This window comes from Epinephelus fuscoguttatus, linkage group LG18 (genome assembly GCF_011397635.1).
Source record: "Epinephelus fuscoguttatus linkage group LG18, E.fuscoguttatus.final_Chr_v1".
NCBI classification, from domain to species: domain Eukaryota; kingdom Metazoa; phylum Chordata; class Actinopteri; order Perciformes; family Serranidae; genus Epinephelus; species Epinephelus fuscoguttatus.
The window spans coordinates 20,211,385-20,238,893 of NC_064769.1; the positions used below are offsets into that span (position 1 = coordinate 20,211,385).

Genomic DNA, 27,509 nt, shown 5'->3' on the forward strand with positions numbered 1-27,509 from the left:
AATACTTTTCAGCGAGGACTTTGGTATAAATGGTTTTCATTTGTGCATTTATAAATCTGCTTTACAAACTTGGGGCTGTGACAAAGTATGATGACCTATGCACAGTTTATCTGCTGAATAATTTAGATACTCTATAGGCACTGCTAGAAGTAAAGTTACAATTAATAATAATCAGCAGCAGCAGCTGAGATTATCTTTTTTTAATATGAAAAATGAGGACAATATAAGCAAAATTTCAACTTAATAATGACGTTATAGAATCAACATAACTTATGGGGTTTGACACAGCATTTTGACACTGCACAGTTCATATGCTGAATTATTTATATACTTATGCTCTAGCAGAACTAAAACTACTATTAATAACAATAATCATCAACAGCAGCTGAGATTATCTTTTTAGAATATACAAAATGAGGAACATATTAGTAAAATCTCAATTTAATAATGAAATTACATAGAATCAACATGGTTTTTATATCTACAGAGATGTAACTGTATAAGCAACAAGCCGGGAGTAGGTATAATTGATTGCATATCACAGATAGCCGAGGTAGCTTTGCCAAACTGAATTTTAGATATTGGCATGCTGATCAATTCCCCCATCAGTGACGCACTAATGCCAGATTAATGCGTCACTGATAGAACAGATGCTCAATTATTTCTGGCCGGATGCACTTTGGCAGCTGATTTTTGTTTTGCCTCTCCTGCTCAGCTCAGCCCGCCCCCTCAGGTGCCCACAGAGAGAGGGAGGTGCACTGAGAGCGCGCGTGATGGGTCTCTGTACGGCCGGTGTGCGGGAGGTGCAGGAGGCGGGATGCTGCTGACCGGAAAAGTGCACATCTGCTCCGGTCAAACTGCGCTGCGCTATAGACAGAGATAAGTAGGATGAGGTGTAATCAGCTCGGGTATCGCAGCGCAAACATCAACATGCAAGAGTCCGGACACATCAACCGTGACCGCCTCCTGTCCTGACAGCCCCGCGGCGCGGTCTGCAACCGTGACGGAGACGTCCGCTGTCTGTCCGCGGTACCGACGGGGGTCGCAGCCGTCCATCCTGCAGGCTGGCTGGGTCGGTCCGGTTCCGGACTGTTTAATCCATCTTTATGTGACAGTCTTGTCGGAGTACTGATTGGCGTGTGAGACAAAAGGAGACAGATGCTGATCCCCACTGTGAATTTGTGAGATCACCTTTGCGGTTCACCTTGGACATCACATTTAATTAAAAAAGCGCATGAAAGGTAAGACAGATCTTTTCTCTGCACCTGTGTGTTGATTTTGTGCGTAAAATTGATCTTTGTGGTGTTTGTCCTGAATCCCAGCTCGCACCTTTGAAGATAATGGAGCTGTCATTCAGACTTGCAGCCTCATGCACTGTGAAAAATGAGAAAGGGGGCCCACATGCACTGTGGTACTTAATCTATGAAAGTTACCTTTTCACTTTTAAAGTGAATTCACCTCAAACCAGTCTGATCACTATCTGTCAGAGCTCTGTGCTGCAGGATACTACTGTGGTCACATGAGATCCTCTGATACAAAGAGATCCTAATTTGCATGTGATGAATGATTAAGAGAGGTGTATAATTTCTGTGTGGGAGGGCACGTAAACAAAATGGTGGGTGCTCCTATCGTGTCAGGCGTTCTCCTCCTCCTCGTGACCTACAGTGTCTGTTGACATTGTCTGATGTGCTCTTTTATCTGCGGCTGTGACAGACATCAAATGGGTAGCTGAGCGGCGAGCAGCAGAGCGCCCCACGCTGTGATGCCATCCCATAATGATCACCATCGGTTCTGTCTTTTGCTCAGCAAAAAGGGTCAGGAGGCTAATTAACGTTGCTAGGCAACAAGGACGTAATCCAGGTCGGAGGTACAAAGTTAGCTCCTGCAGACACTGGTTGGAAATAACTGGGTACATACATCTGTCTTACAGCTGTGGTTCCTATATTTTACAGATTCAAATCACCAATACAGAATATAATCAACTAATCAATTATGGTGCAATATAAAGCAACTAATGCTTACACATTAATGCATCCATAGTTATAATCCAATGTTATATATACAGTTGTAAAATGGGTGCCTTTACTTTACTTTTGATGCTTATATTTACGCACTTTCACTTCACATTTTGAGTGCACGACTTTGCCTTGCAACAGAGGTTTGAGCACTTCTTCAGTCACTGTCTCAGCCCAATTGCCTACTCACGATAACGTCATCAGTGATGCCTGGGGAGCGTGATGTGGACAGGTGCTCAATATTACGTGATAAATCCTCACAGCTCCAGCTCATTGCAGCCAAATCCTTTGCTGTTTTACCTGTTTACTGAGGACCCACTAACCAGTGTTGAGGCTAAGTGGAGGCAGGATCAAGACATGCTGAAGGACAAATGATGCAAAGGTCATTTTATGCAGTCTGCAGGCCACATTATATTGTTTTCATGTGAAATTCTTTTCTCTCAAACACTATGAAGAAAAAATATTGTGTTACAGTTATCCACATTCTCCCTGTTGCAGGTTGATGGAGCGCACGCAGCAGAAGCAAATTAGCACTGACCCTTGTGGTCCCAAAGTGCAACCTGGACCCTGTCCATTGATCGGAGTTGGCCCGGGTTTACCTCCAAAGCTCGCAGTCCAGGAGCCCCCTCTCATCAGCCCACCGGAGGCGCTCAAGAAACAGTCTGGATTGAGCCCCGTGCAGCCTGTACCTGCACCTGTGAAAGTGACAGACCAGAAGCAGTCAGGGCAGACAAAGGCAGGGTCCATACCAACAACTCTGGTGAGCATAAGCCGGCCGAGACCGACTGCTCTCGGGACTAAACCTGCTCCAAAGACAACCAGACTCTTAGTGGACCCCTCCAAGGAAATAGATTTGATCCCAGTTTGTATCCCAGGACCTCAGAGTGCCAATGTCCTGCCGCATTCCCCAACAGAGTCCCCCCTCTGCCGTCACAGTCCTCAGAGTCCCCGCAGCCCTCAGTCTTACACCAGCCAGCCTTACCTGAGCCCCAGTCCCACCTTGCCCCATCCCAACCCCAGCCTCAGCCCCAAATCCAGCCTCAGCCCTCAGCCACAGAGGACCCCCTCACCTGGGAGCTCCACACAGAGCCAAGTGCAGCCCGAGAAGCCAGCAGGAGACAACGATGACTTCAGGTGAGACAAATAATGCCACTTTTATTAAAACGTTACGTAGCCTGTGATGCTTCAAAAGGATTCTGTGCTGTGAATGTTGTTCCCTGTCATGTCTAAATACAGCTGCAGGAGCTGTCCTGCAGTCAGCGGCTGTAAGAAAGCTGATGCGTGCCAGACCATGTCACATGAATCAAAGCTGCACATGTCACTAAGAGCTTTGTGAACCTGAGTGACACAGCCACATTTTGTTGGCAGACTTCCCAGAGGCATACTTCTGTTGTGATCCTTGCTCATAAACATCAGCTGCCTGTAAAAAAAACTTGTTTAAATTTGTGGAACTGTGTTTATGTGGAGGGGAAAATAATGTCTTTGGAGGTGCTAAGATGGCAGCAACCTCTGCCAGGCCTACTGTCACACTTAAAGACACGTTCCTCATCATATTCTAATGGACCAAACTAAGGAAAACAGACAAGTACAACTATCACACATCACAAATGAGGGAGCACAACATCTAGTTAAAATGCAGCACAAAAAGACAGTTATAATACATAAACAGGAAGCACTTTGCTAGCGATATCAGTGAAACATTTATGAGCAATCACACTTACCAAGATCATTGATCAAGCTTTTTCTCGATCCATTAAAAATGACTCAAATTACCTGGAATAATCACCTCAGATTTCAGGTCCTCCTGGGGCTGCGTATTTAAAAGCTTTTCGCCCCTAGTTCTGTTCAAACCTTTTGGACCATGTCTGTCGAATATTGTAAGTAATTAAATTTGGATACAAGTCTATATGTTTATTGCTAAAACTGTTTTCATGTGAGGGCAGAAATCATGACTCAGACAGCAACCAGCCCAGTTTAATGACTGATGTAGTGATGATATCGCTGATTTATCAAATTGGAAGAAAATGAATTGGCAACTAATTTTAACTGAATAATCATTTCAGTCATATTTGAAGCAAAAAAAAAACCCAAATATTTGTTGGCTCCCGCTTCTTAAATGTGAGGATTTGTTATTTTTCTTCATTTTCTGTTATGAAAAAAGTGAATATCTTTGGTTTTTGGAAAAAATAAGACATTAAAGGGATAGTTCAGTTTTGTTTTGTTTTTTTAAGTGGGGCTGTATCGGATACTTGTCCATGGTCAGTGTATTACCTACAGTAGATGTCTGTTGGCACGCCCCCAGTTTGGAGAAGTGGCAGGAGTGCTGACACAGACATAAAGCAGTGTACTGCTGTGGATGGGGGCAGCAGCTAAACATATTTAACCACCTAAAAACAGTCCCACCTAAAACAATCAATGACAGTTTAGCTGTATGCTACATTTAGGGTATTTTCACTGCTTTACCTTTCAATCAGACAGCCTGCTCCAACAAAGATGTCGTTAACTGTTTCTGTCTCCATCTATGCTCTCATCAGCTACCAGACTCCTTTGAATAAAATACAGTCATTTTATCTCACTTCACACAAGACCTACTGGTTTACCGCTGCCTCAGTCAGTTAGTTTGTGTTGCTGTGTGACTTTGGTGAATCTGAACTAACCATTTTAGCTAAAGACACAGTCATGTAATATCATCAGGCCTTGACTTGTGTCCATGTAGCTCACTTTGCCACTCATCACCCCTCTTAATCCAAAGCCAACGGGAAGCCTTTTCAGCGGCTTCCAAGATGTTCTTGATGGCTCTGTGTCGCTGCAGATCCCTAAGAGTCCCAGGACCCGGTGCAGAGATCGTCCTGCGAAGCCTCTGCAGCCCACTCACAGCAGGCCTTCCACCCCTGCCTTCGACACTCTGCCACCAGAGCTGAATACTTGGCAATACTCAATACACAATAACACAAACAAAACAACTGATTGAGGCAGCTGCAAACCAGCAACTCCTGTGTTCAGCAATGTTGAATCACTGTTTTTCTCAATGGAGTCTGGAGTCTGGCTTTGAGTGATGTAATTCAGTTCCCCGTCAAAAATTGCTGTCTGACAACCGCACCGCCACAGCCCAATATGATAATCATCAATCATAATCATAGGTATTGCATCAACTCACAAATCTTGCATTAACAGCAGCAGCACGACTTCGCTTTTTTATAACAGTTATTAATGTAGCCAGTTGCCTCTGCTGAGCAAAGTGTTTAAAAACTGAAGCTCATTAGAATATACTTGTGTTCAAAATGGTACAGAAATGTCTTAATGGTCTTGCTGTCTTCAGTATCAGTGCAGAACTTGCTCAGAAGCTGTCATATAAGGACCTAATTAACAACCTTGCAGCCAGGAAATGCAGACAAGTGTGCCTCTGTAGAGCCTCCAGCAGCTACTGAACACCTGTTCTATAGTTCGTCAGTAGAGGAACATACATGCAGAGTTTGTAAAGCTTTGTGACTTTTCAAAGCAATTACCACTCAGGGCACCTACTGTAAATGGCCAATAGCAGCCGTGTCTGACAGTCAGGTAAAGCAGTGAAAATATTCTCAATATAGCGTACACTTAAAATGATATTGATTAATTTAGGTGTGACCTTTTTTTAGGTGGCTGAAATACATTTTGTTGCGGACCCCGAGCAATACATTGCTTTGTTTCCAAGATGGTACTCCTGTTCTCCAAACTGGAGGCGTCTTTACCGCCATCTGCTGCATGTAATACACCGACGATGGATAAGCACCGCATACAACCCCACTTCTAAAGATCTGACCTATCCCTTTAAAGCAGGGATTCCCAACTGGTGGGTCACGGGTCCTTTCTTTTTTTAATCACTTAAGCTTTATTGGGTTTTTAAGGTAACACAATTGCACATATTTTTTGCTCAGAGTACAAAAACACCTGAGTAGATAAAATAATTGAAGGCCTTTCTAAATGGACCGCAGGTGACTCGAGAGTGTGTCAAGTTTGTAAAAACACACTTTACTTTAAAGTACAATGAATTTCCGGCACAGAGCTTTTAGTTCAAGTGCTGTTTCCTGCTGTAGAGTGAGCAACTAATGGACAGCTACTTAACAGAGACAGCAAACTAGTTTGAAGACATGTTCAAATGCAAGTATGACACTGAATATATTTTCCTCATGTGGACCTTGAACTAATGACTAAGGAGAAACCTGGACCCTGTGGATGAACCAGTTGGGAACCACTGCTTTAAAGGACACCTTGGATCACCTTGGATTTCGGGAGACTGTAATTGTTATTTTTTCAATAGAAAAAATGATTAATTGAATATATAAATGTTAGTTGCAGCCCTAATAAGTTGCTTCTTTTTTGTGTAATGAAATGTGTTGTTGGTAGTTTAATTGGAAAGGACAGTTTGCTCCATCTCTGGTTCTCTCTCTCCTCTGACACACTCACACACACCTTAGTCATCATCGAGGTACAAAGCGGTGCTTAATTGTGCGTATCTTTTTTTTTCTATATACAGCACCACGGGTAAAAAGCTATTTCTCTGAGGATTACAGCACAGATTATGTCCTCGCTCACCCTACAGTACACAGTATAGAGTGCTCAAATCTAATGCAGCATTTCCACTGTTTCTATCCTCTGAAAGGGTCTACATCGTCACGTGGAACGTGGGATCAGCTGTCCCGCCAGATGACATCACTTCTCTGTTCGGACCAAATGTTTCAGATGGGAGCGTTGACATGTTTATCATCGGGTAAGCAAGTATTTCCACCAGGCTCAGCAGTGCCAGAGAGACAGCCGCGAGTGCCCACTCAGTCATCTGTGTTCATTTTTGATCCGTCCCCTACTGTTACCCGTCACTGTCCTTTTTATTCATCTTTCATTTTCACTTGTTAATGACTTTTCTCTACTTTCCTGGCAACAAACAGACTCCAGGAAGTCAACTCCATGATAAACAAGCGGCTGAAGGATGTTCTTTTCTCAGACCAGTGGAGTGAGCTCTGCATGGACACGCTCAGTCCTTTTGGATATGTTTTGGTCAGTCCAGACTCAAATCTGTTCTCATAAGTCACACTGTAGATTTTTTTACTCCTGTACAATTTGTACCACTATAAAACCACGGTAATATATTATTTTTCATGTCATCTGTTCAGGTGGCGTCCCAGCGTATGCAGGGAGTGCTGCTGCTGGTTTTCTCTAAGTTCTGCCATCTTCCATTCCTCAGAGGTGTGCAGACAGAGAGTACGCGCACAGGACTTGGGGGATATTGGGTACGTGCTACGCATTGAAACGTGCTGTTCTGAATTCTGAGATTTATTACGTTGCAACATTTGTGGTGGGTTTGTGTCAGTGGGATTTAGGGTGTGGGGCGGGGTGTCGAAAAGGTGACGCGTGTGTGCTCCCTCCTGCCAGCAGCAGGCGCGTGCATGCGTGGGTGCATATGTCAGTGTGTGACCCTCCTGTGCGTGTTGATGTCAGCATCACCCTGGTGCAGTCTCCTTCTCTTTGAGGTCAGTGCAGCAGCAGGCTGTCTGGCTCTCTGGTTCTGTGACTCTGGCAGAAAAAACATCCTGACTTTGTCCCCGAGCACAGAAATGGTTGATACATGCTGGTGTTTAAAAATCGCGTTATTTAATGAATAACGGGGTACATTTATCACTGTGTCCTCTCTCTGTCCTTTTTTCTTACTCTAAGGGGAATAAAGGGGGTGTCAGCGCTAGGATGACAGTGTTTGGCCACCCGGTGTGCTTTCTCAACTGTCACCTGCCAGCTCACATGAGGAACCTGGAGCAGCGGATGGAAGACTTTGAAAGCATCCTGCAACAGCAGCAGTTTGAAGGAGGGACTGCCACTGGTGTGCTGGACCATGAGTGGGTGACATCATTTTTTAACATCTGTTTATTGGTGTTTTAGTTAACATATATGGAATACTTATATGGAATATTAAAAAAAAACAGCACAGAATTTACATACATGGACACACAATAGGATGCATACAATAAATACACTGTTTAAATATTAACAAAGGTACGATGTTGTTTAACATGGTGATTATTGACATCTCACAATAGGGGTTACCGAGTTATGTAGCAAAGGGTTAAGAGGATACTTACCACCTAAGCTGTGCATACTCAATGAAGGGTTGCCAGGTTTAATGGAGAATCTCAGTGAAACCTCCCAGAATTTTTCTCAGTTAATCTTAACAATATGACCTCCTGTCTGTGGGTCCTTGTAGGGTTTTATTTGATAATTATGATATCTAAACAACTGCTGTATTTGGTGTAGTTAACTGGTTTACTCATATGACCTATCCTTCAAAAGCTTAGCTCCTTGCAGTTTGATTGACATGGACCATTTCAAGATACAACCATCACTACAGGTTCAATAAATGCCTTTGTCTGACAGAATAAACTCACCCAGTATGGTTAATCATAATCCACAGATCAATAATATTCCAACAAAAACGGTCCTCATGCACTCTCAAAGGTCCAGACGATCTGAATCCAGCAAAACAGTAAATCCAAACATATTATAGATATCCACAGACTGCTGTTGACTCATTTGAAGGGGTCATATTCCTCTTGTTGTTGTAGGTATTAACATCCATTGGCGTGTAAATATAGCGACTCCTCAATATCAAAATGGTGGCTAAACTCTGACCTTTTGGTTGACACCTCACTTGAGCCAACAGGAGCTTCCGTGCTTTACATACATTGTTTTTCCCCCTTTTTTAAAGCACCTGGACAGAACCTTAGAAAAACATGTGAAATGTTTATTTTCTGATATTGTCATCTACTTTAAATTTGGACTAGGTGAGGCTTCGTGCTATGATCCCATTGTGGTTCCAAGCTGATACCTCCGAGTGTTAGTCATCTGTAGCATCTTTTTTTTTTTTTTCGAGAATGTATTCAGGCGAAGACCAAAAAAGCTTTTATTTCAGTGTGTTGAAACTTATATAACTGTGATTCTGACTGTTGGGGAAAAAACTTCAGAGAGTTGCCTTTCAAATGAGACAATGCATGTACATGCACTGAAAACTGAACAAGAACATCTTTCAGTTTACTGACTACTTGGTGTGCCTTGGATTGGCGATTTAGGTGAATTTTACAGGAATGGTAAGAGGTTTTAAATGTGTTGCAAAACATCTTTGATCAATGTAGTGTAAGAATGAGGTTGTGCCTTTTTCTAGTTCAATAGAATTGATGTGTGTGCTAAAAGGTTGCGAACTTTGCCACAGTGGAAGTGAGTCCCTTTAAGAGCACTATCTTCTCTCAGTACCCCAAATATAGCCAACACTGGCTCAGGTTCTATCATTTGTCTCAGGATATAAGACAAAGTTTTAAATACTGAGTTTCAAAAATTTGACGAGCGTCATTAATTCAGCTAAAGAGAGGTCACCCATATAAAAGATGAACACCAACATTCACCCGTCAAAATTCACAAATAGATGTCAAACATTCATTCAAAAAATATTCTGTTTTAGTTTTTATTGGCACCAAAATATTTCAGACCTGACCTGAGCTGTAACTTGTGGCAGCTGCTCACTATTGATAAATACATCTTAGGGGCCAATATTACATTACTGAGCTTAAAGTCTCATTAGTTGATCTTTTATGTGTCTTGAGTTTCAAGTAACAAACTTTTATGACTGAAGGTGTTACAGCTTTCTCAGGATATTGCAACAAACATTAAATTAAGTATGATATTTAACAGAGCCTTTATGTCAACATCCTTTCCTTTCTGTAAATTGATATGTCATAATTGTATTTCGTCTGTCCCCAGTGTCGTGTTTTGGTTTGGGGATCTAAATTTCCGCATTGAGGACTACGACATCCATGTGGTGAAATGTGCTATCGACAGCAATAAGCTGCCTCTTCTGTGGGAGCGAGATCAGGTGAGGCATTTTTAACATGATTGCCTCTTCACAGACATACCTGGATTTTTCTGGAAGGCTTTACAGCATTTGTTTGTCTCTTGATCCCTGACTACAGCCAGCAGAGGGCGCTGTGGCACAAAGTGAATAGATATCAGTCTGTCAGGGTGAATGAGATTCATCCAGACACATCCAGGTGTAATTTCAAAATGCCATTTGTCTCCCCACACTTTCAAACTCTTTATCATTTTTTTAACCACAAAAATTGTGCTTAATATGCTGCTGCTGAACCAGCTGTCAGATCCTGGCTGAGAATGTGAATTTGCCTGCAGAGTTTGCTCTGATATACTCCCAAAAAATGCCTCAGAGGAGTTTCTGTAGTTCCTACATGTATATAGAAATGCAGGAAATAGAATTCAAATCACAGATTTTTTTCCATACCCCAGGCACCCTGTTTTATTGTGCCACACCCACCTCTCAAACCAAAGTTATGCCTTTGTCCAGGCATGTGACCTGCTCTGCTTTTCCATCATTTGTCTGATCTGCAGCTCAACATGGCTAAAAACACAGAGTCCATCCTGGAAGGCTTCATCGAGGGACCACTCAAATTCCCACCCACTTATAAGTTTGATGTGGGCACTCATACGTACGACACCAGGTTAGTTATTATGTCATAACGGCTGTTAAAGTGTTTCTGCCTGCTTTGACAGTCTGTCCCATTTTACATATTTTCTGTTAGTGCAAAAAAGAGGAAACCTGCCTGGACAGATCGCATCCTCTGGCGCCATCGTCGCACCGGCTCCCCAGTTCCAACCCACAATGCAGCACTGCAGCGGGGTCTGACCTCGTGGCTGGGTGGGGCAACTAAAGTGCAACAGCATGTGTACCGAAGTCACATGGGCTTCACCATCAGCGACCACAAGCCTGTGTCTGCCGTGTTTTCACTGCATGTGAGACAGTAATTCCTCAAATACACTCTCACCACATTCATTAATAACATCACTCTTTGTTTCACTTGCTTTTGTTTTACTTACCTGTCTTGTGCTGTTTTTTTTTTTTTTAATAGTTCCCATTCAGGGTGGATATGCCCCTGGTGGAGCTGCAGGTGAACAAGGAGTGGTGTAAAGTCTCAGATGCTACAGTAAGATTCACTGTTGCATCGACTTATCAGCGCAGCTCGTGGGACTGGGTAGCAATATACAAGGTAACTCTCAGATTGTTTTGCTCAGAAGCTCAGGATAGATTCTTACAATTTGATGCCCAGTCTCAGGATTTGAAGTGATCCATTTGTTGCTTCTGCACAGGTCGGATTCAGACATCATAAAGATTACCAGGCATACATATGGGCCAAGGGAGAGCACGCAACACAGGTGTGTCACACAGTCAAATTCACACTTTATTTGGTGCGACAGCTGAATTCACAGTTAATTTCTCTCTGTTCCTGTCTTGACCAGGTGATATTTGCTGAGGAGGATTTGCCGAGAGATGACTGTGATTACATCCTGGGTTTCTACAGTCATAACATGAACAGCATTGTCGGCTTGTCGACACCAATTCAGGTAACAAAAGTCAGAGGTCATTGTCAAAAAGAAAGCCATCTCACTGCCTCTTATGATGCATTCATGAATGGATATGCACATACATACTGCCGTACATATGTGGACTCCCAAGCATTAACACCATACTCCCACAAGACCAGGCTGCAGGGTCAAGAGCAATAATGAAGTCAGCCACTGATGTTGGGCGTTAGGCCGACTCACAATCTGCCTTCCACATCATCCCAAAGGTGTTTGATGGGCCTGAGTTCAGAGCTCAGTGCAGTCATCTGACTCCATTCAAATGCACAAACTTATTTGGCTGGATAACTACAACCCAACCACAGTGTTCCACATCACCCAAAGTGGACTCTAGTGAAACCACACCCCATTTTTTTTAACAAGCATGGCCGGCCTTGAGGCAAGGAAAAGCACGAGGCACATACTCACCTATTAATCATATTGTTAAAGTAAATAATTTGTTATGCAAGATGAGATGTTATATAACTTATTTGTCAAAATATCATCTTCAAGATTTATAGCTGTCCATTGGAATGGACAGGGGATCTGAGCGTGAACAGGAAAATACTGCCCTGATTTCTAATGATACAATCATCTTCTAACGCATCCTATTGCTTATGTACACAGAACATTTGCCTCAGAAGGGTTTGAACACACTGTTTTGTGCAGGTACTTCAGAAATTGAGGATATTTTGAGTAGTGATGACAAATATACAAAATATATATGCAGTATTGTTTTTTTAAAGCATCACTTTATTCATTGCAATGAGTTCATTATTCATGAAAAATAAATGTACTTGTGTTTTTTGTTGAAAAATAGGGTCTGTCAATGTCCATACAAAGTTCAAAAGTTAAAACAGTATGACAATGCAGTGCAAGTATGTGGATTCTAAGCATTACAGTAGTCATACCTGACTGTTAAATAACAGCCTCCACCCCTCAGGGAAAGTTTTTCGACAAGATTTTTAGACCAGGCTACAGAGACATGAGCAGTTGTGGAGTCAACCACTGATGTTGGGCAATAGGCTGCATTCCAGTTCATCCCAGCGGTGCTGGATGTGCGGGCCAGACAAGTTCTTCTGCACCAAACTAGGAATTCCAGTGTGCCCAGATGTGACAAGTTAAAACAGAGAAGGAAAGTACATCTACTCAGATACTGTCCTTAAATACAATTCTGAGATATCAAAGTTGTATGGTGATCGGTGAAACCCTTGAGATGTTATACACCTTTATGTGATGATATTCATTACCTTATAGAAGCTCAGTTTTAGTAAGTTTTCCAACTTTTGCCAAGAGGGAACTTTAGATATTGGTCCCTAGATGGTGTTCACCGAGTTTCATGCAGATCGGTCAAACTTCCTAGGAAGAGATTGATTTTACCGTAAGTGATTTTCAAAAAATTCAAAATGGCGGAAAATCTATATAACCGGAAGTTATGGGTTCTTGAGGCAGATTTGTTCCTCATGAGGAGAGACATCTCTGTGCAAAGTTTCATGTCTCTATGACATACCGGCCATGAAATATGCCCATTCAAAGTTTGCAATTTCAATCGGTTGCTATAGCGACCCCCTTTGGCCAATTGATGTAATAGTGCTTCATTCGCATCCTCCCATGACCCTCTACCACTACGCCAAATTTCACATGGATTGACCAAGTCAGGGAGGAGAAAAACGTGGAACAGAGACACAGACACACACACAGACAGAGTTTTCATTATATAGTAAGATAGTAAGATTAAGTGGAGATTTATTTTCGTGAGGACGCATCAAGTAGATTGTCTTGTTTTTCTCCGTTCATCATTTTGCAGCTTTTTACATATTTTATTTTGCTCCTCACTTACATTTGGGAACTATTTAATCTCGCGCACCTTACGTGTAGGTGATAAGAGTTATGATGAAGTTTGGCAGAGTGGTATATAAGATGTGAGGTGCCACTCCTGGTGTTATCCTGCGTTCTTTTTGGGAGAGTTAAGTGGATCAAGTCACTCCCAGAAGCTGTCCCGACAGCCCTTTGATAGATAATTCAGTAACTAACAAGTTTATAGATAAGACAGGAGGAAGAAACCTGCCTTACGTTATGATTTATAATGTTTGTTGTTTGATATGGCAACACATTTCACCAATTTTAGCAACAGTAACAAGCTAACACACTGTTAATTAGTGCTTGGAAGTACTTGTTTGAAGACATTAGGAATTTATTATCAGCTTGTTTTAGGACATTGAGACTTTATCATTGTTGACAATGTTTAGTTTTTTTATGCTCATTATTATCAGGTCCTACTGATCCCAAATAGCTGGGAGAAATAAAAAATGTGAACCAAACAGAGAGGTGTGCCCACATATGTTTGGTCAATTCCTTTTTGGCGACCTTGTTCATGACCTTATCCTCTCTTGATTCCTCCATCCTTACAGATCAAGATTCCAGTCCACAGTCCCACCGCACATCGCTCTGACGGCTCAGACATCAGCTCAGAAGACGACAGCACTCTGGTTCTGCTGGCTCCAAACTCCCGCAGCCCGAGCCCTAAAACAGGCAAACACCACCATCGCCACCGTCGCAGCCGCAGCCCTGCTGTCCCTGCTCTTACCTCCAACCCCCTCCCCTCCCTGCAGGGCCTCAGCCTCTGTCCTCGCTCCAAAGAAGGCCAGACTCGCAGCCGCTCTCCCTGCTCCAAGAAGGAGCGACTGGTCTCCCCCGACACTGTGACATCCCCCGTCATCAGCCCGCTCAGTCCCCGCAGCCCTGTGTCTCCAGGCAGCGGGGTGACTGCACCGGAGGCCCTGGTCGCTGCCATCTTAGGTGAACACAGACCAGCTCAGGTTAGCCCCACAGGGCTCAAACAGATAGGGAAGACAGGGGAAACAGACACTGCATAGAATATAGACATCAATAGTTACAAGGAGGTGCAGTACAAGGAGAACGATGGCAATATCCATGCATTCAGCATCTGATCTGATCCCACAACGTCACTGTGCTCGTAGAAGCAGCACATGTGGTGACTCCTAATGTAGTTTGCAAACATTCCACATTGTAGCCCTGCAGCTCTCTGTCTCAGACTCTACCATCATCTCATACACTGTGTGTATCTTGGAGTCAAATGTGTCCAGACTCTTGACAACAAGTGCTTTTATAGACTCATAAGCTATATCATACATAAACATATTGAATGTGAAACCAAAGTTGGAGTAAACATGTGATGGATGTGACCAGTTATTACTGACGGAAATATGGATCCAACAGTCTGGTATCAAAACAAGGACCCTGGACCAGAAGTATTGATGGTATCATAGTTCATAATAGAGAGAGTGAGCGTGTGTGTGTGTGTGTGTGTGTCTGTGTGTGTGTTGGGGGGGGGTGTAGGACTACATGTTAAAACTTAAATGTGTGAAACATTTGGACCAGATGACAACTTTTAACTCTATAGTTCTTGGTCTGTATTCATGAAATTATTCAGCAGCAGAGGTAGAGCATTTACAACAGCAGTCAGTCTGAACTGTACGTGTGAACATGTGACTTTAATCTTAGATCAATGTTACATTTCTTAGCAGCTTTGTGAATACAGCCCCTGTTCTATAGAGGTCAGTGAGCGTGTGTCAAGGCTAATGTGTTTGTTTTTGCTTCAAGGAAAACAGTGTCGTGTACCTGTGTGAGTGTGCAAATAAAAGAGGAACAAACAAAGTTAACGGTCAAAATGCTGTTTATTGGGCAAACACAATCGCGCCGTTAAGAAGAAGTGTATACATAGACTCAATTCACTTAATGACACATAATCAGTCTGTGAGGCTGGGCAGCGACAGCTCGTCCAGCAGGATGTCAATGATATGCTGATATCACTTCACACACACAGATGGTGTGAAAAAATCTGACATTTTTCAAATAGAAACAACCAAACAGAATTGAAACATCCGTACAATTAGTTAAAGCAAAGAAGATCTTGAGGTTTCTCAGAAGCGTGTGCGCAGCTTATGGTTTGCCCTGATGTTTGTAATCAAGATAATCAGTCTTTGGATTAGTAAGCAGGTCTAAAACCAAATATAGACACCAGGGAGGAGAGGCAAAACAAGCCGCACACACACAAAGGAATCATCCCCTCAATAATATCAGTTGAGCAGCTATAAATAAGGCATATGATCCCAACTGCATAGCTGGCTGCATACGGGGCCAACCCTCAATCATCATTACAGATCCAATGAAGCAACTGCCACTGACAGTTTTTTCCCTCTCCACATATTGAGCGAACAATCAAACTGTTTAATTCATATGACATTGTTGGAGTGAATGAGATGGGATTGGGAGATTTTTAGATGAAGGGTTCAAATAAGGACAAGGCCATTCTAAGTCAGTGGCTCCCAAGCCAGGGGTTAGGAACTGAGAAAAATCTGAGGAGCCTCCAGATGATGACACAGATGTGGAAAAAAAACTTTTACATACAAATTTCTATCTTTCTGCTATTTTCCTATGAATTATCAGATACCAGCACCTCTTTGGGCATCTAGAAATCCTTAAGATACTTGATATTTTTACCTTTCAGGCCTTTAAAATCCTTGAAATAAGTAAAACACTAGATACATTCACTTCTTTAAGTGTCAAAAATCCCTAAAATCCTAAACAAAGTGAAACACTCAATACATTCACCGTTTTAAACCTATTAAAATTATTAAAATATGCAAAATACTTAATAGTCTCACCTCTTAAAATCCTTACAATACGTCAAATGCTTGATATTTTCTGCTCTTCATTTTGTTGCATTTGCATATCTGCACTCTGACTCTATTTCTGGTCTATACCATTTGGATTTTTATTTCATGTTATCTTTTTTTTTTCATTTAATTCTGTCTTAATTGTAATTCTGTGTCTGCTGGTTGTTTTTGCAAGTCACTCTAATTCTTGTCTTATCTCATGTTAAATTGTTGCTGTGTTTGCCTCACCCTCCAGCGCTTACCAGTCCTCAAACAAGAGGAACAGGCTATGCTTCCATCTCTTTATTCCTCTAAAAATCCCCAAATAAGTGAAATTCTTAATACGTCCGTTTATTTCTGGTCTATTCTTTTTGTGTTATTTCATTTTATCTATTTTTAAATCCATTTTTTATATTTTAATTGTTTTGTTTTCTCTTTTATCACCTGTTGATTTTGGGTGTCATTCTAATGCTTGCTGTTGCCTATGCAAAGAACTTTAACCTGTTTGAAATGTGCTGTATAAACAAAGCTGCTTTGCCCTCTGGCCTCTACAAATCCTCAAACAAGCAGAATATTTGATACTTTCACCTCTTCGAGCCTCTAAAGATTCTTTAATGATGTGAAACCCTTTATCCGTCAGCTGTTTAAAGACTCTAAATGTTCTTAAATTGAGACAAATCTGAGATTGGAATATTTCAGCCAGTGGTGCAGTGGTAGTTTACGAGGTGGGTGTACGGCTAGATAGACTGGTTAGTTAGGTTACTGAAGGGGATATACTGTACTATATATTCCAATGGCTTTTTGGCCGATAAATGGCCAGAAAAAGAGCCGGCTATGCCTTGTATACCTGCGTGTACCCTCCACTACACCACTGATTTCAGCCCTCTAAAGCCATAATCTGTCATAATGCCTTAGAAACATAATCAGCTTTAATGGCCAAGTTTGTGATACAAGGAATGTGACTCTATGTTAATGATGTGCATACAAAGAAACAGACATACAGCTAAAACAAGCACAACACGGCTGAACAAAGCAAATATAATTGAATATGACGCTAGTGTGGATAACTTATTATTTGGCAAATGTCTGTTAACTGGGGCGGCAGTAGCTCAGCACATAGAGACCTGGGTTGAGAACCAGAGGGTCACCAGGTCAAGCCCCATCAAGACCAAATATGGAGCATGGACTGGCAGGTTGAGAGGTGCCAGCTTACCACCGAAGTGCCCCCAGGCAATGCACCCCATCCAAGGCATCTGACATCTCTCCATTTAATGCATGTACAGGTCCTGTTTGTGCATGTGTGTGTATTTCAGGCGTGTGTGTTTATGTATATGACAACAGAGTGAAAAGTTGAATTTCCCCTTTGGGATTAATAAAGTATATAAAATTAAATTAAATAAAAAACACAATTTGTATGCTGCTAAATGACCCTGTCGCTTGACTAACCTTAGTGCTACTGTTGTCTCGCTGCTCATATTTGCTTTTGCTTGTGTCTGTTTCCGTGAAGCTGAAATGTAATGTAATATAAGATGTACAGTACTGTCTGTTTTTGCTTTGCTGAACTGTAATTGAGTTTGCCCATGTCTGTGTTCAGCTTATGTCTGTCTTTGTTTTGTTCTTATCATAACTGATATGGTTTGCCTCATGGTTATTATTCTTGAAGTTGTTTCTTGCTTTTAGGCTGCCAAACTCCCACCTTGCCAGGGACGACAGATGAAAACTAGCCTTCTGGGTGATTCTGGAATATTAACAGTCATGTTTTTAACACCCTGAGAAAAATATAATAACTATAAAATGTACAGATATAACTATGCATAAAAAGGTATATCACAGTGGAGTGTTTAAAGCAGTAGGAGAGTAATGGAGATGGTGCTGGAGTAAACATGGGATAATTGCTGCTGCATATAGCCTACATTTAGTAGGTATTACGTCATTATAAGGGCCATGAGCCAAACAGACTGATAACCACTGTCCGGGTAAACACAATACTGTATGTAATACTGTTGGGATGGTAGCCTGGAGTTACTCATGTAGTACTGTTAGCTCAGGGACTGTTGTTTGCTAATTAGCTCACGCCCATTTGCACCACGTGGTCTGTGCCCAACAACAACATTGGCTACGGAGAAATCACTTGAAGGGTCTGAGGAAGTTGTTCAGTCAGATAAATACAGCCGTCTGGACCACGCTACACTACACCCGGTGAGCTGAGCCCTCAAACAGCGTGGTCACCCTTTGCGTGTGTGAGCAGGAGATACAGGTAACAGCTGTGGAAACACCCACCCGGCTCCTTCTAACTACAGTATCTGAGCAGCTAGCTTGTTAGCTAACAGTGTGTTTATTGGCTCAAAATGAACGGCCACCAGAACGGTTTCCATAACAACTGCGATGAAAACGGCTTCCTCTTCACTTCTGAATCTGTCGGAGAGGGACACCCCGGTAAGTTTCTCATTTATATCTCTGCTAACATGACAATTAGCCTGATAGCATAGCCTCTCACACAAGGTCAGGTTACTATGTTACTGTTAGCGTGTTGTTGTATGTCAGCTGTCCACTAAGTACCCCGGTCATCCTCTCTGTAACGTTAACTAAGTTACCCATGTCACACTTATTTTTTTTAAAGTGGGACCTCGTGGTGTTAAAGTGGCTTAGATACATGTAACCCAGACAAACAACAAAATGAAGAGAACAAAAGACTGTTAAGGAGGTTACGTTAATTTAAGTTAACTTAGAGCGCCCCGGCTACATGCTAACAACACGGCGGCTAGCTGTTAAGCTAACATGTCAGTTGGGACTGTTGGTGCCCGTCACTCACATGAAGCTCCACGCTGCCTTCTTACATGAATGTACAACATGAGCTGGGGTGTTTTTGTCGGCAAAAGCTAACACCACAAAACCACAAACACAGCTAAAGCTTCTTGTGTTAAGTTTTCACTTTTAATCAGACAGTATAGCTAGCTAGCATACGTTGTTGCATCATTTCAGTATCACATTACTGGATGGGACATGTGCTCTGTAACTGTTCACTGGAAGTACCTATACCTTCCTATAAGTTATTGCGTCACAGATTTTAACCTTAAAAACTGCACTTCAACAGAGAAAATACCAGTCAGCTGTAATATTCACTTAATTGCCCGGTTATTAGCTGCACCTTCCCAAAAATGAATGAGATCTGATAGGACAACAACCCCTCCACATATCCTAATTTCACACAATGTTCATTTTGTGTTGCAGCTGTTTTTAGAAAGACCACATTCCACTTTAAAGTCGTTTTTGAGCCTGTAGAAAATGGTGTTATGCTGTTAATGTCAGCAAGGGTAGAGGAGATGTTACACTGCACCATTCAGCCTCCAAAATGTCTAGAAACACCTCTCAAAAATAAAACAAAAAACAACTCTTCTGATGGTAGGATTTTTTTCACAGCTGGTTTAATTGACTTAGTTTTAGCCATGTGTACCTAATAAACTGCCAAACGCGCATGCATCTGCAGCATACAACATTTTTAATTGCAGAATTTCTCAGCAGCTTATCGCACAATACGGTGCAGTTTTCAATCTTCCATCGGGGCAGTGGGGGCAGCTTCATTGTAACAGATAATAGGCTTACCAGTAGTCCTAAATATAGGTACTGCAGGGGCTGCTGCTCAACTGTGGGTGTAACGCAGCCACATACACACTTTATTGTTTAAGAGAACGCAATGCAATGATGTGCCTCAGAGTGCCCCTTTGCATTTGCATTTGGGATATGTCTGAACAGCTTCAGTCGTCCTTGACATGCTGTCACACCGATCCAGAATTGTGGGAATTTTTACTGCACAGTTCACGTAGGAAAAGCCTCTGGGTGAAGGAGGTTGAGCTACTTAACATTGTAAACTCTTGACCCAAGAGAGAAAAGGTCAGAAGTTATTGTCAGTATACAGTGAGGTTGAAATCATTGCTTTTTGGTTCACTCATGTCCAAAAATGTATTTAGACCATCTTCCTTCTAATGCTAAACCCTAACTAAGGGATCACTAGTGTAAATAATTGCATCTAGTAGTAATTCATTTATAAAACCCTTTTGCCTGTGACGTATTTGTTTGTCCCTAAATTTTAACTCGACACTTTCTTCATGACAGCTGTATGTAGACTATTAAATCAATTCGGAAACATAGCTGAATCATGAAACAGTTGCAAGTATAGTACCACATCTTAAACACCTGTGATTAAAACCCGTTAAGTTAGCTCTGCAGATCAGATCTGGACGCCATTGCTGCTGGAGTGAAACCAGTCTAACACTATTATGTTTTCATCTGTCTTGCGTGGTAACAGAACCTCCAGATAAACAAGCTGGATTTATTTGATGAAATTTGTCATTTTTAAGAATTATTTAATCTCTCTTTGCACCAATTTACAATGTTTGTATTTTTAGTGGCGTGAAATTTAGCTTGGTGGATAATCCATTTGCTTTATTTCAGTATGTAATGTACAAAGTGTTTTCATTTGTGTTGATAAGTGTTTTAAAAAAATATTTCTGTGTTGTTTTACAGATAAGATTTGCGACCAGATCAGTGATGCTGTGTTGGATGCTCATCTCTCACAAGACCCTGATGCCAAAGTAGCATGTGGTAAGTCAAGAAAGCAAAGCAGGTCGACCCTAAAGGCTGACATTTACTGCACATTCATTGTTGAAACCTGCATGTGCAAGCTAAAGCATTTCCCAAAACAAAGGTGTGGTCCATGCAGTCATGGTACTTGTTGCATCTTTTAGTTGCACTATTGAGATTTTGTTTCTCGTGTATGCTATAGTTTTCTTTGAGGTAAAGGCCCAGAGAGATGTAGGTGATGAAAGCTTGAAAATTCTCCAATGGGTTTTATTTCAACCGTAGACTTAGGGCAGCTTTCCTGTGGCTATGACAACCTTCCCCTCCTTGTTTCTAAAGATCTATTACACTTAGTCTTACTCTCATCCCTCACACTGCATTTCATTGTGTCCACAGAGACTGCTGCTAAGACGGGGATGATCCTGCTGGCGGGGGAGATCACCTCCAGGGCCAACGTTGACTACCAGAAGATTGTCAGGGACGCAATCAAACACATAGGCTATGATGACTCCTCCAAAGGTACAGTGCCTAACGTTGGGACAATTAAGATTCACAATAGGACTGCATCAGTACTATAGAAGTAGCAGTGGTAGCCATATTGTCAGAATATCAAATGAGAAGTATACTGTATTGCTGACTCAAATTATCCCACATTGCACTATGAGAAGTAGTGAGCAATATTTAGCAACCAAGGGCTAACTATCAGTACGCACTGTGAAGACTGAAAAGAGGTAAATGTAGTAGCCTTTGGCGTGTGAGTGACCTGAGTAATGTCTGAACATGTTTTTGAGTGAGTAAGTGAATGATTTCCGACACAGTCAAAGTAGCCGGTGGCCTCAAACCAGTAAGGTTACTGGAGGCACTCAAAGTTACGTAACCAATGTACTGCGTTATTTGGGAGATGCCTCCAGCTTTTTAACTACAGTCAAGCGGATGGTTTCCATTCTACCTGACATTACACTATTGTGAAGGAGAAGAATCTGCACAAATCTGCTCCATACGTGTTGACATGCAATGTGACAAATGTCACAAAGTTCACATGTAAAACTGCGAGAGAGTTTTATAATTGAAGTGCATATTTGCTGGAGGCTTGGTGAAGATTGATATGCACAGTGAAACAGTTTACTGAGGTTCAGTTGTCGTGTTTCACAGGCTTTGACTACAAGACCTGCAATGTGCTGGTGGCCTTGGAACAGCAGTCCCCCGACATTGCTCAGGGTGTCCACCTGGATCGCAAAGAAGAAGACGTTGGAGCCGGTGACCAGGTTGGAGGCTTTATACATTCATGTTTGTGGCTAACTGTAGCAGGAAATGTGGTGGTTGTGATGTTATTTTTGACCTCCCGTCTGATCTGCGCCTCTCACAGGGTCTGATGTTTGGATATGCCACTGATGAGACTGAAGAGTGCATGCCCCTCACTATTGTCCTGGCTCACAAGCTCAACGCCAAGATGGCTGAATTGCGCCGTAATGGAACTCTGCCATGGCTCCGACCTGATTCCAAAACTCAGGTACGGCAAGGAAGCAGTTCCTCCACTTCTCCTTAGTCCATCTGCATCGCTTAGAAAATAAAACACTGTATTTTTTCTGCCTCCTGTAATATTTGATTTCTATGCGCTTTCTTTCCACATATACATTTTCAAAGACGGGGTGCAGAGATATACATCTGAGTTGCATAAATAATTTTGTCAGTTTATATTTTTTAAGCTCATTGTGCAGTCTATAAGATGTCAAGAAATGGTAAATACCAATTTGCTCTGAGAGCCCAGAGCAATGTCTAGAAAATGTCTTGTTTAAGTCCCAAAACCAAAGCTGCTCAGTGTACAAAGGCAGAAACGGAGGCTAAAACAGATGCGATGATGACCTCACATCAAATACGATACAGCTCTTAGGCTTTGGGGCATTTTAGAATCCCTTTGGGAAAAAACACACATAATTTACAATTCCATATTTACATTACTAAAGGCAAATGTTTGTTTCTACAAGCTGTTTTACATATATTTGTTAAAACCTGGAAGGCTCTTTCCCCAAACAAATGTAAACAACAGTAGACCGTTACATCCTATTTACATTTTTTAAATATTTATTTTTCATTGTTCAATGTTTTCTTTTTTTCCAGGTGACTGTTCAGTACAAACAGGATAGAGGCGCCACCGTGCCACTGCGTGTCCACACCATTGTAATCTCTGTGCAGCATGACGAGCATATAACTTTGGAGGAGATGCGCAAATGTCTGAAGGAGCAGGTGGTGAAAGCAGTGGTTCCCAGTGGCTACCTGGATGATGAAACCGTATACCACCTGCAGCCCAGTGGCCGCTTTGTCATTGGAGGACCACAGGTGAGATAAAAACTTCTTTTAAACTGTTTACCTCATTGATTCTCCTGCACAGTCACATCAAGACACCTGAAATTAACAGACACATTAAAGGAATCTGGATTTCTTGTCACTACATTATGGTCCATCCATCCCCATGTACCATAATGTATTACTGAAATAGCTGTTCTTGCATGCTTCACTCACAGTAAACAAAGTGTTACATGTACACAAAACTCAAAGTCCCGTGTTTCTTCTCGCAGGGTGATGCTGGTCTGACTGGCCGTAAGATCATTGTTGATACCTATGGTGGTTGGGGTGCCCATGGAGGCGGAGCCTTTTCTGGGAAGGACTACACAAAGGTGGATCGCTCTGCTGCCTATGCAGCCCGCTGGGTGGCCAAATCTCTGGTGAAAGCCGGGCTCTGCAGGCGTGTGTTGGTCCAGGTGAGCGTAAAATATATCACAGTGCTAAAGTGAAACCTTGCCCGAAACTATATATGATACAGCATCATAGACTCAACCACCTGTAGGCTTAAAGATGGCTGTTAAAAGTTGGTAGTTTTTGGGGCGTTGGTGGCTGAGTGGTAGAGCACGCGCCTCATGTGCAAGGCTGTTGCCACAGCGGCTCGGGTTCGACTCCAGCCTTTGGCCCTTTGCTGCATGTCACTCCCTCTCTCTCTCTCCCCCTTTCACACTTGTCCATCCTATTGATTAAAGGCTTAAAAATGACCCAAAAATATTTTTCAAAAAAAAAAAAAAAAGTTGGTAGTTTCCCACTTGCACAGAGCAGAGACCACAGTCGGCTTGAATTATTCACTCAAACACCGTTGTGTTGTCTGTCACATTCTGCTAGAGTGATTTGTAAAGTTTTTGTGGATGTTTTGATGCCCTTTTCCTGCTCTGAAATCAGTTCTTCTTCACTGCTCTAAAACAGCAGTTGCCACACGCTGCAACTATTTGTGTAGAGTACTGTTTCAGAGCAGTGGAGAAGAAAAAATGTCCAGAAACACTGCAGTTTTATCTGGGTGTGAATGTACTTTGAAATTTATTAATAAATTACGTGGTATCAGATCAGTACATACACTCACGTACCCACCGATACCCGGTATTGTGGTTTAGGAATGGCAGCACTTGCAGATAATTTTTTTTCACAGTCCTTTTCAGTGAGTTTCTGTTCATACTTAATTTCAGATGGAAATTAAAATAATGAGGAAAAAAACTTAGTGAAGAATATGCTGAGCGCTCTCTGTTTTTTTTTTTTGTTTGTTTGTTTTTTAATTGTCCCTTCTTTCTCTGCAAAACTCTTAATGTAATCTTTGAAAACTGTTTTAGGTATCCTATGCTATTGGAATCGCCCATCCACTCTCCATCTCCATCTTCACCTACGGGACCTCCCAGAAGAGCGAGAGGGAGCTGCTGGAAATTGTGAAGAAGAACTTTGACCTCCGTCCAGGAGTTATCGTGAGGTATGTCGTGGTGTTTAATTTCAGATTTCAGCCAACAAACATGCAGTTAACACCCCCGCTATGAGGTTTCTATAAATCATTGTTTTATCTCTGTCTTAGGGATCTTGACCTGAAGAGGCCCATCTACCAGCGCACAGCAGCCTATGGTCACTTCGGTCGTGACATCTTCCCATGGGAGGTTCCCAAGCCAATGAAGTTCTGAACCCCCTCCAACCCCCTCTCTTATCTCCAGGCGGGCCTTAGGTGTACTACAGATGAACCTTTGTGTCTGTCTACCTTTCTCCTCCTCCTCCTCCCTCTATTTCCTCCTCACACACACAGCCACATCACCACAGCCTCTACTTCATGAAAAGATGCCCACTCTCCACAATATTGCACACATCTCTGTGAGATTATGATAGTATTTCAGTTGCAGATATTAAGTTGAACAAACGTGTTGGATAAATTGTGCGTACAAATTTGAGCAGAGCTGCCAGCTTTTATTCATCTTCTGGCAGCTCACCTCATGTTTTTTTGTATGATTAGTGGTCATCTAGTTTTCTGACAATGCTCATCAGGAGTGATTAATTTAATCTGTGCAGTATATATTTAAACCATATTTATAGCAGATTTCCACAAAGACCATATGGGTATTTGCCATTGCTGATGATGTTTTGTGAGATGATTCTGGTATTCATCAGATTTTAAACTCAGAATCTCACTGCAGTTTAGTTGACATGAACAGTGGTTGGCATCCTCTGTTGCCTTGTCTTTAATGGCAACATGTCATTTCCCATTTTACCCAACTCTGTTGGGTTAATGGCAGTTGAGAATTGCAAAACCATCAGCTGTGTTCCCCTCACATCCAGTGTTCTTGACATTTTGTTGGCACATACAGGGTCAAATACTTGTCCAGTGAACTAAAATCTGCTCCTTTTCTTATTTGTGCTGACCCTTCAGACCACTTATTTTCTGACGTTTTACAGAGAAGTCAGAAGCTGCTAATGACCTAGTGGTTATGTTGGGCTGCGCCATGACATCACTCCATTTTTTTGTATTTATTTTGTTAGTTTATATGTCATGTGAATATTACAAATGATGTTCAATGTGTCAACTGACCAAGATAAAGGCATGTTTAAGTACTCATCCCTCCTGGGACTGACTCTGGGTGTAGCTACAGAGAAACCCAGCACAGTCACCTCTGGGCAGGGACTGCCTTCATCCCATGGCAACATCCTACTTGAAATAATTTATACAACTACACTACTGTGGGACCTAACAGTTTGACCAGCAAGGAAAGACAGTTTAGCAATGTGTGCCACAAGTTTTTTTTTTTTATTTATTTATCTAAAGATAGTTTTCCACTCAGTCACACATGTTTAGGGTACTGACACCTTCAGTCTCACATACGCACAATATGAAAGGTTGAATGGCACGGAAGAAACAAAAGAGCAGAGCCACAGACAGACCAAGACGTAAGAGGCAGCACACAGTCGCCGTAATGAATGTAAGACATGGTGATACTGTTCTTGTCTTCTCGGCAGAGTTAGTTTAGTACACATGAGGACGTGGGATCAGAATATGATATGGTTACATTTGTGGATTTTCAATCATCCACTGGAGTTGCACAGCATGTTGGTTCTTGAGTTACCAGAAGTGGAAAGGCCTCTATTTCTAATGTTGTATATACAGTAGTCCCAAAATGCTTGCTGAGCTTGCAGCTGAAGCTTTTGTTTTTAATTTATTTATGTGTTTTTAAAGAAAACATTCTTGACACCATACCCCATGGGTCGTGGATGGCACAAGTCCAAATTTTCCTGATTAGTACACTTGAAACGATCTTGGTTAGTCAAGGTTGCTCCTCTCCTTGTTCTTTTTTAAGACTGTTTTGTTGAGATTTAAGTGAGTAAATTAAAAGATAATGATGCATGCCAGAGACTCTGGCCAGATTTGAATATACAGTATATGCCTTTGAATGCTTTCCTGGTTGCCCCTCTCTTAGTTAAAGCTAAGCCAAATGTAAACCTGTGTGAGGTTGTTATTAAATCACCACAGTTGGTACTTAGTGTGAACTGTGTGTGCAGTTAGTCAAAGTGTCCTCATCGTGTAGCTAGGTGGCACTGTGTCCTTATATACATATACAACTGAAGTTAAGATTGTTTTCTACTTTCAGAGCACTGATGTGTGTCTGTCTTTAGCTTGGCTCCTCTGCCACCACCATGTGGCTCTTTGAGTGCACTGCAGAGAAACCTCAGACAGGAGCCATACATTGTTGCTGAGAACATTTTAGACTGTCTGTTTGATTATTTATCCGGTGAAATGATCCACCTCCCAAAGACGTTTTACAATATGTTTGCATCTCATCTACAGAAGAGACAAAATGATTGGTTGGTGTTGTACAGAGAAACCAGCCTGTTTACATGGTCTCCTGTGGGGGGATGTTGACGAGCATTTTTTTCTATGTTGATTAGAAGTTAGTCTGTCATTGTGGTTGCTGAATGTGTAAAAGTGCCTTTTCTCATTTTTTTGCAATGCCCCTATCCTTATATATCTGACTCCCTACCCTGTTTCTACCCTGAGGTTGCAAAATCTCCCTCTTCAATAATTCATGCTGAGGAGTTTGATTTGTTGTTGAGTTTCTCTTTCAAACCCTTCAAATAAACTGCACCATTCCCTGTGCTCACTGGCTGTGCTGTTGGTTATTTATTTTGTGTTGTGAAGCAGATTCATGTGATTCAATTATGACCCATAACAGTTACTTAAATGATTATTTGTATATAGAGGTTCTTGCCAACAGCAATTACAATGTTGTTGATGGAGATAAAAATGATAAAACATGAAGGCAGAAGTAGGTATCAGAATCAAGAGGTTGAAAACATGATCACTTCCTCTGACAGAATATAAGTACCTTGATTTAATCCCATGAGAGAAGTTTCATTTCTGGCTTTCATACTCCTACTGTGTGAACGTTAACAGCAGTGATATACCTATACAAACCCTTACACTCGGTGATAGACTTTTGATTGAACAAAGACTCATTCACTTCACTTTAAA

General features: G+C 41.8%; 2 protein-coding genes across 2 annotated transcripts; both read left to right on the plus strand.

Annotated features, from left to right (window-relative positions):
* The first annotated feature begins 27 nt into the window (after window positions 1-27).
* LOC125906107 (inositol polyphosphate 5-phosphatase K) lies at window positions 28-15,099 on the plus strand. The gene is made up of 13 exons (XM_049604526.1): window positions 28-1,241; window positions 2,514-3,149; window positions 6,655-6,762; window positions 6,938-7,046; window positions 7,163-7,279; window positions 7,704-7,879; window positions 9,792-9,903; window positions 10,431-10,540; window positions 10,622-10,832; window positions 10,949-11,086; window positions 11,187-11,252; window positions 11,337-11,441; window positions 13,850-15,099. The coding sequence occupies exons 2-13, from the start codon at window positions 2,518-2,520 to the stop codon at window positions 14,312-14,314; spliced, it is 2,349 nt and encodes a 782-aa protein (XP_049460483.1). The 5' UTR covers window positions 28-1,241; window positions 2,514-2,517; the 3' UTR covers window positions 14,315-15,099.
* Window positions 15,100-18,243: 3,144 nt separating this feature from the next.
* Window positions 18,244-27,134, plus strand: mat2aa (methionine adenosyltransferase II, alpha a). The gene is made up of 9 exons (XM_049604682.1): window positions 18,244-18,553; window positions 20,642-20,719; window positions 21,092-21,214; window positions 21,848-21,960; window positions 22,062-22,205; window positions 22,814-23,032; window positions 23,272-23,454; window positions 24,343-24,476; window positions 24,576-27,134. The coding sequence occupies exons 1-9, from the start codon at window positions 18,466-18,468 to the stop codon at window positions 24,676-24,678; spliced, it is 1,185 nt and encodes a 394-aa protein (XP_049460639.1). The 5' UTR covers window positions 18,244-18,465; the 3' UTR covers window positions 24,679-27,134.
* The last annotated feature ends 375 nt before the right edge of the window (window positions 27,135-27,509 follow it).